The 9,962-nt window shown below is 33.3% G+C and overlaps 1 protein-coding gene across 1 annotated transcript; it reads left to right on the forward strand.

Annotated features, from left to right (window-relative positions):
• The first annotated feature begins 443 nt into the window (after positions 1-443).
• Positions 444-9,033, forward strand: LOC127706840 (succinate dehydrogenase assembly factor 2, mitochondrial-like). Its single transcript, XM_052211557.1, has 4 exons — positions 444-578; positions 3,176-3,339; positions 7,021-7,130; positions 8,519-9,033. Exons 1-4 carry the CDS (start codon positions 507-509, stop codon positions 8,623-8,625), a joined length of 453 nt encoding a protein of 150 aa, XP_052067517.1. The 5' UTR covers positions 444-506; the 3' UTR covers positions 8,626-9,033.
• Positions 9,034-9,962: the final 929 nt, after the last annotated feature.

A 9,962-nucleotide genomic window follows, 5' to 3' on the forward strand; every position in this document is an offset into this window, starting at 1 on the left:
TATTTAAAAAATAAATTTCACAAATATACCTTAGATTTACAATTGTTGTGACTTTAAAATTATTTTTGAATATTATGGTTTTAATACATGTAGGTGTTTTTTGGTATGGACCTAATTATAGGCCGATTCAGTTGGTGGCGTAGCGATAGTGAGTCGACCCTAAATAGAATAATTAAATTATTTGAATAATAAATGTCAAATTATAAAAATAAATAACAATAACCACAATAATAATGTCTGAAGTATTAATATTTCGAAGTTCTGTGGTTATTTTGGGTGTTCTGTGGTATTTTGTGGTGTTCTGTGGTATTCTGTGATGTTCTGTGGTAAAAAGACGCTCCCTAATTCTAACGCATTAGAAATCTATCTGTAAACGTTTAGATATGTCCTTTCCGGTATCTACTATGTTTAATAAATTTTTGGCGCTTAGTTGAATTTTAAAGGGGAGCTAATCCTGCTAACAAAATTGTTATACAACTTTTCAGTGCAGACAAGACTGGGGGACAATGAGATTATTCTCTCTAATTCGAGCTTGTCAGTCCTATGCAAGACAATCTACATATCAGGCACATACTAGAGTATGTTTTTAAGAAATCTTTTTCTTTAAATTTATTGAGAAGTCAGGTAAAATAATAGTTAAGCGAAAGACAAATTTATAACTACAACTTGCAAGGTCCACAAATTATGTAACTTGTAATAGACAAATAATGAAATGTATACGGTCTTGATTAGGTTCGGGAAGATCCTCATTTGTACTGATTATCAGGTTGTCTGCATATTGATATCGTAAAATATCAGCTGCGAGTCACAAATTATATGAAGCTTTGTGTGTGTGTTGAGTGAACACAGCGAACAGTTCAAAAAGGTGTTCATATTGTGTCTGGCAGCTGATATTTTACAATATGAATATGCAGACATCCAGATAATCGATTTATCAAGTTGTACTTGCGTATTTTGCTTAATAGAAACAAGTGTTTTCTTTGATTCACCAGCAAACCGGAAGATGACATGATAAGTTTGGATCAAACTGATCAACGTGGATTCATATATTATGACGTCAGTGATATGTCTGGTCAAAGTTATCAAGGCCGGGTCAACGTATTTGACTTCACATAGCCGTGATATGCAATTTTATTAAGAGCTGAGCAGTGTGATACAGACAGTGGGACGACTATAAATGGGTATTTTACCCTAAATAAGGTACCAATTTCTAGTGTTAAAAATATACACTTTGGATTTCAAGATATTTGTGCAAACATTCAGGTAAATGATGACATTTTACCCAAAGACAACTGACAAAAATATCACGATCCAAGACATTTCGGCAACACTGCCAGTTCGGCCACAGTTGTTTCGGCAATGCTGCCAGTCCGGGGTTTATATTGTTATATAAAGGGGGAAATATGATTGTTATTAGGAAGAGACGTTGTGGAAAATACATTTTAATCATTTATATTCAAGGACAAAAATAAGTATGAATTTGTGATAATTCGTAAAATTAAGGACTTCTTACTATACAAATCGTTGGTAAAATGGTAATTATTACTAGAAAAAAAGTTTTTAATATATCGAACACGATAAGGTAGTTATAAAAAAAAAAATAAGGAGATATGGTATGGTATATTGCCAATGAAACAACTCAGTTCAATCTTAGCAGCACATATTATCAAACAAATACTGTTAAAATGGAATCTACACAGCAGGTGTATAAATATTAGATGCAGTTAGTTTCCATGTTGTTAATACTTAATATGTTTGTTATGGAACAAACATAAAACATGATAATTGTTTTGATTTGTCGTTAAAATATTCTTTCTTTCATCTACAAACTGTTTATTTTCTATTCTCTGGATCTGTTATATAAAGTATTATTATCAGTCTTTATTAAGCACCAAAGTCAAAGGGAAAAATTGTTAATGTTTTAATCATGCGTGACATAAGAAAGTTTTGTGTCCCATCTTGTTTCAGAGCAAATGCACACTTTATGACAAAATCACTTTCTGTTAATTAATTTTCTTTTCAAAAGAAGTAATGCATATGTTTATACATGATATATATATATATATGTGTTAATAACAATATGAAAAAGTGTGGCCGAAAAGAATGAGGCTGAAACGACTATGGCCATTATCTTTGTATTCAGTTCTCATTTGAATTATATATGGTCTTAAAGGGAAAAATGTTGCTATTTATTTGAACGTTCACGCCATGACAGCCAATATTATAAAATACAAAATTCAATTTTTGATTACTGTAAATTGATACTCGATTTTGGGTATAATATCCATAAATGGGGATAGTACCCATTTATGAGCATCTCCCCAAACTTTTGATTACACAATAAAACTTACTGAGAGACAGAGCACAGACAAACATTTGCACCTGGCAAAGTGAAAGGGCAGGACCTTGATATATGGAAAATATACATGATACATGCATTTTGTACATGTTGTATGGTGTAGAAAATAAAAAAAAAAAAAAATGGATTTTGAGATTAAAATTTTTTTCAAACCTGCAGATGAGGTTGGTAAAGGATTATTTTAGTGCAAAGTGTTTTCCATTTTGACTTCAAGTGTTTGAAGATCATTTTACACTGTTTCCTGCAAATTGTTAAAAATTCAACTTGAAAGCTATCAGATATATATTTTTTAATTTTCATGATTGTTGGAATTGGCAATTCTAAGTTCCTCTTTGTCCATGAAAATACACCTCCCTTTATGACATACCTGCTGAGTCTTCTGGCAGAAGTCAAAATCAACAAATTTTAAAAAAGCTGTCTTCAATCCCACCGTTCGATTTTCAAATCTTCAGTTTATTAAAATTTAAACCCTGATGATAAGTCAGTCGCCAGTAAGGATCACTTGTGGTAAAATATCAGCATTTAGGGTCAACCTGTGGTAAAATCAATATAAATTCAAGGCCCCATGAATTATTTCTATTCTAATAGGTCAAAGAAGCCTATTCTTGTGGATGGAAACGCCATTGAAATTTTGTTTAGACCAGTAAATAGTAATTGTCCGAAGAACCCAAAATTCAGTGAAGCCCTGGAACCTTTGATATCTACATGTATGCTTTCAATAAAGCATTGACCAGTTAGAAAATCCATGGTATTAAAATTCCCATGATGCAACACCCAATTCTAAATTTGTCAATCATGTCAATGTTATATTTTCAGGTATATTTGCAGTCGCACAGATTATCTTCAACAAATAACACAGAGGATGATTATCCTTTACCTGAATACCAGGAAAGACAGAAGGAAGCACTAGAAGTGAAGAAAGCTAGATTATTATATCAAAGTAGAAAAAGGGGCATGCTAGAAAATGGTCTTCTTTTAAGGTACATAGATTGTTAACACAAAATGAATTGTACATCTGTACATGTACATTTGTATGTTAAATTGACATGGATTTCTTTATTTTTGCATTATTGTGTTGCTGAACAGCTTCTAGTTTTAGTAGGCACTTTTTAGCTGAGTTGCCATGAAATTTGACTTCACTTTTAATAAGATGAATGCAGTCTGGGGGTCTTTCAAGTCGGAAGAAATATATTTACCAAACTTCCCATTACAACTTTTCAAATTTGGGCAAAATTTGGTTTCCATAATGTTATCTTTTTGAACCTTATTTCTAACTCTTAAGGATTTCTATCCCAGGATAGGTGACATTAGCTGTATTTGGCAACACCTTTAGTAATTTTAGGCCCTTAATGCTCTTCAACTTCATACTTTAATTGGCCTTTAAACTTTTTTGATTCAAGGGTCACTTATGAGTCTTTTGTAGACAAAACGTGTGTCTGAGTTTTTTTACAACCACTGGGTCAATGCCACTGCTGGTGGAGGTTTCCACCCCAAGGGTATCCCCAGCCCAGTAGTGAGCTGAGCACTTGTGTGTTGACTTGAATCATCGTTTATATTGTCAGATTTATAAACAAATTGTTTACAAAACATTGAATTGTTCTAAATACTAAGGATTTTCTACCTTAGGAATAGATTACCTTAGATGTATTTTCGGCAAAACTTTTAGGAATTTTTGGCCCTTAATGCTCTTCAACTTCGAACTTTATTAATTTATTTGCCCTTTTGACTTTTTCTATACAAGCATCACTAATGAGTCTTTTGTAGAAGAAACATGTGTCTGGCGTACAAAGTTATATACCTGGTATCGTTGATGAGTTTTTATACGCCCGTTTACGGGACATATTATGGTATACCGTTGATTTTAATTTGTTTTAATAATGCACATAGGATGAGGAAGAACCTAATTGCTTTTGGGGTTAAACAGGTCAAAGGCCAAGGTCAGGTTCACAGCAGCTTTTGATAGACTGAAATGTTGGCAAAGCTTTGGTTTCCAGATGTTATCTTTTCAACCAGAAACCATATGATTAGTCCAAATTTTACTTCGTTTGTTAATGCTAATGAAGTGGAGAAGATTCCTTTTGATTTTGGAGTTAAGAGGTGAAAGTTTAAGATCATTGATCACAGCAGCAATTGACATACTGATATTTGGGCAAGATTTAATTCTGGTTTCTAATTTAACCAATACTAAGTTTCCCTAATGAGATGACAAACACCTCTTTTTATTTTACATCACAAATTCTTAGGTCAAGATTAAAAGCAACAATTTATAGTCTAAAATCGGGCTAAACATTTGTCCTTTGAACCATATGTTCAACTTTATCACAACTAAACTAAGGAGTTTAGTATGGCGTTCATTATCACTGAACTAGTATATATATTTGTTTAGGGGCCAGCTGAAGGACGCCTCCGGGTGCGGGAATTTCTCGCTGCATTGAAGACCTGTTGGTGGCCTTCTGCTGTTGTCTGTTCTGTGGTCGGGTTGTTGTCTCTTTGACACATTCCCCATTTCCATTCTCAATTTTAAGGAGTAACTCTTGGAAAGAAGTACCTATAGTTTTTATACGACCGCACAAAATTTTTTGCGTCGTATAATGCTATCATGTCGTCATCTGCGTCGTCCGAAGACGCATTTAGTTTCCGGACAATGACTTTAGTTTAAGTGAATGGATCTCTATGAAATTTTACCATAAGGTTCGATACCACAAAAGGAAGGTTGGGAGGATTGATTTTGGGGGTTATGGCACCAACAGTTAAGGAATTAGGGGCAAAAAAAGGGCCAAAAATAAGCATTTTTGTAACTTCCAGACAATAACTTGTGTGTTAGTGTATGAATCTCTCTGACATTGTACCACAAGGTTCCATATCACAAAGGGAATGCTGGGATTGATTTTGGTGGTAATTGCCTCAAAATTTTAGGAATTAGAGGCCAAAAAAGGGGCAAAAAACAAGCATTTTTCTAGTTTCATGACAATAACTTGTGTGTAAGTGTATGGATCTTACTGAAATTTTAATACAAGGTTCCATATCACAAAGGGAAAGCTGGAATTGAGTTTGGGGGTAATTGCCCAAAACGTTAAGGAATAAGGGGCCAAAAAGGGGCCAAAAATAAGCATTTTTCTAGTTTCCAGACAATAACTTGTGTTCAAGTGTATGGATCTCTCTGAAATTGTACTGCAAGGTACCATACCACAAAGGGAAGGCTGGGATTGAGTTTGGGGGAAATTGCCTCAAAACTTAAGGAATTAGGGGCAAAAAAGGGGCAAAAAACAAACATTCTTCTAGTTTCAGGACAATAACTTGTGTGTAAGTGTATGGATCTTTATGAAATTGTACTACAAGGTTCCATATCACAAAGGGAAAGCTGGGTTTGAGATTGGGGGTAATTGCCCAAAAAGTTTAGGAATTTGGGGCCAAAAAGGGGCCAAAAAACAAGCATTTTTACAGTTTCCAGACAATAACTTGTGTTCAAGTGTATGGATCTCTCTGAAATTGTACTGCAAAGTACCATACCACAAAGGGAATGCTGGGATTGAGTTTGGGGGTGATGAATCATAAGGGGGTTCAAAAAATTGGGGGGGGGATTTTTTTTTTTCATTTTTTTCCTTTTTTTTTTCTTTAAGATTTTCCATTTTAAGTTGGTTATTTTTTATTTATATATAAAAGCAAATAATAATGATATGGTTTGATTTCATCAAAAATTGAATTATTGGGGTTCTTTGATATGCTGAATCTAACCCTGTATGTATTTAGATTTTGGATATTGGACCATAATAGGTAAATTAAAAAAATTTTAAGTTCTTAGACCACATTCATTCTGTGTCAGAAACCTATGCTGTGTCAAATATTTAATCACAATCAAAATTCGGAGCTGTATCAAGCTTGAATGTTGTGTCCATACTTGCCCCAACTGTTCAGGGTTCGACCTCTGCGGTCGTATCAAGCTGCGCCCAGCGGAGCATTTTATTAGTCAGTAGTTCAAAGGTGAAAGTAACAGTACCTATTTAAGTATTGATAGACATAAATTGTATTGGTGGCCTATTTGTTGAGGTCTTAACCTTTGTTGGATAATGTGCATGATGTGCCTTGGGGTGGAAAAAAGGCTGTTGATTTTTAGGTTAAAAGTCAAGGTTTTAGCAGAAAATTATTAGCCAGAAAATTTGGAAAATTAACCCCTCACCAACCATTTGGGACATTAGTGGTGGTCAAACTTTCAGTCTTCATTGTACTTGATTTAATAATTTGTTTTTCTACTTCAATATAAAAATGAGAAGGTATGGTATGATAGCCAATGAGACAACTATCCACCAGAAACTAAATGACGTAGATTTTACCAACTATAGGTCACTGTACTGTGAGCAAAACCTATACCATGTAGTAAGCTAGCTACAATGCACATTGTTTAAAAGATTCCAACATACGACATAATGTTAAACAATTCAAATGAGCCTGATTTAAATAAAAACAAATATAATAGGCAGTGACCAACATCCACTGAATTCAGGATCCTGAGTTTGGACAGCCAAAGGAGAAACATGGTGGTATTAAACATGTCTTTGAGTCCTCAATGGTCATCTAACCTGGTACATTGGTGTTACAAAATTAAAACAATCTATAGAAATGATCAGTTGGAAAGAACTTGATATTTATGTTATTTATTTCAGCACGTTTGCAGCTGAATTTTTAAATTCTTTTGATGCGAAAGAAACCACAATGTATGACAAGCTGATCAACAAGCCATCAAACGATTGGGAAATATATTATTGGGCCATAGGTACGGTATTGTGTTTATTTTATTTTTGATAGCATTAGGAGCAAGTTGTGCAATGTCATACAGGAAATTTGCCAACATTCGCAGTTTATTAATCCAAGAAAAATTTTCAAAACGTCCAAATACACTTAAATTTGGAGATCTTATGACCTGTAAAAGAAAATCAATACTTTCGAAACTCTGTGAATTTATTAAAATTGTTAATAAGGGTTGTGTGATCCGGGCTGACATCTCTCTCATACATGTTGATTTGTTACTAATATTGTGTTCTCTGTAATATTCCACTGTAAATGGTCTGTTGAGAAATAAAGATATAAGGAACTAAAGGGGAAGATATGATATAAGCCATTATTTTGCCTCCGGAAATGGCGAAAAATTAAATTATGTTAATTTTATAGATAAATGAATGGTTTGGCATAATCTTGACACTTTAGTGCAGAAATGTCCCCTACGATGTCACAACGATTTCATAAACATGTCTCAATCAGAGGTTAAAATTTGCATTAAGTAATAAAAGGTCCAGGACCATTAGAAATTTTCAGTGAAAGGTCCTCCATAAGAAATTCAATGGTCCTGTTGAAAGCATCTGTGTAATAAAAATAAAAAGTCCCCTCCTAGAAAAGACAGGTCCCTAGACCTCGGACTCACACTATTTTGAACCCCTGCTCAATTAACATATTTTGGCAGCTTTTGCATTAAATACAAGATGTTTTAATATGTTCTGTGATTCATTAATTTTCATGGATAATAATTTTCCAGGAAAATTGTATTTTCAGTGAAATTTTGATTTTGTGGTTATGTCAAAGTCTGCATACATTGAGTGGCGTAAGGGGGGGGGGGGGGGGGGGGGTATCTGCACGGAAGAACGTGAAATAAAATTGCCATTTCACGATGAACAAACAATTAAAAATTTCTTGCATATTGATCTTTTTACCGATTTCACGAAACATGGTGAATAACAAACCTTTTTCACAGCTGCACGTGAAATAAAAACGGCAAAACACATTGCACGAAAATAACCCTTTACCACCCTCTACAATACTTTAGAAAATTTTATTATTGGTGGAATACCAATTTTTGTGGATTTCGTGGTTATTGGTGAACCATGAATTTAAGTGTTCAACGAAATGTAAATTTTCTAAAGTATTGTAAAGACTAATTTTGAGGTTAAGGTCATGTTTACTAAAAACAAGTCTTAAATTTGTCCAAAAAATAAGTTTTCTTACGCTTTATCAAATACTTCATATTGCATTCCAACCTTTCTCAAATTTGATGTAATACATGTACAATGTAATAATTTTCACTCATTCATTTAAATATAAGTTGTTCAGCTTTCTACTTAGAGATTGAAATAACTTTACTTGTGCTAATAAAAACACTCTTTTTTGCAGGTAACAAGCCAACACCAGAAGAATTTGACAATAAAATTATGGATATGTTAAAAAAGCATGCATCTAATGAAAATCTGGATGATCGTAGTCGTCAACCTGATTTATAGTGCTTAGACCCGAGATGGAATCTCAAATAAAAACTCAAGTGTGTCCAACGTGTGTGTAAGCCCACAAGTTATGGAAGTTGCCAAAGACAAACTTTTTATGGCATGTAATTAATTTAAATGAACTGCTTCCATGTTCTGTGTACATAGTATATCAAAAGTGTTATTATTTATTGGGTTACAGTTTTTAGGGATCTCCTGGTTTACTGTTGAGTCAAAATATTAAATATTCCAACAAGATACAATTTCTCATTGATGTGTGCTGCTGAGTTTCAATCATGTGTGGCCCTTCAATCTGGAGATATAGATATCCAGATTTATTTCTACAAACAGAATAATTTCATTGCAGAACAAAACTTAAATTATATTTTATATTTGTTTATTGTTTTGTCATAAACCAATCTGTTTGAATTGTTTCACATTTTTAGCTCATCTGGCCCAAAAGGGCCAAGTGAGCTTTTCTCAGCACTTGGCATCCTTCGTCATCCGTTAACTTTTACAAAAATCCTGTCTGTCCTTCCGTCTGTCTGTCCGTCCGTCGACAACATGTCGGACATTAACTCAAAAAAACTTTAACCAATATGCATGAAACTTTGGTGAATTGTTAATATCTATTGACGTGAGCTCCCTTTCGTTTTTTATAAATTTCAGATTTACCGTTTCTGAGTTTTGGGGTTTTATTCATTAAAAAAGGGGGGGATTTTCCAGTTTTCCGACAATAACTCAAGAATGCTTTCACCAACTTGCAAGAAATTTTGGTGAATAGTTTATATATATTGACATGAGCTCCCTTTGGATTTTTATAAATTTTAGATTTTACCTTTCCGAGTTACAGGGTTTTATTCATAAAAAAAGCGTGATTTTCCAGTTTTCAGACAATAACTAAAAAATGCTTTCAGCAGTTCTCATGAAACTTTGGTGAATTGTTTATATCTGTTGATGTAAGCTCCCTTTAGAATTTTATAAATTTTAGATTTTACATTTCTGAGTTATGGGGTTTTATTCATTAAAAAAGGGGTGATTTTCCAGTTTTTGAACAATAACTCAAAAATGCTTTCAGCAGTTCTCATGAAACTTTGGTGAATTATTTATAGCTATTGTTGTTATCTCCCTATTGATTTTCATAAATTTCAAATATGACATTGAGAAGAAATTGAACTTTATTTGTTTATAGTCTGACAACTGATTTACTAAGTATTGTGCAACAGCACAGTGTATTGCACAACAGCAAGAAATCTTTAATTGAATATAAATTCAATTCATATAACCAATTTCAAGTTCTTTGACTACATTTATTCAGAAACCTATAATATGTCAAATATTTAATTACAATCCAAATT

The sequence above is a fragment of the Mytilus californianus genome, unplaced genomic scaffold (genome assembly GCF_021869535.1).
Source record: "Mytilus californianus isolate M0D057914Y unplaced genomic scaffold, xbMytCali1.0.p SCAF_6, whole genome shotgun sequence".
NCBI classification, from domain to species: domain Eukaryota; kingdom Metazoa; phylum Mollusca; class Bivalvia; order Mytilida; family Mytilidae; genus Mytilus; species Mytilus californianus.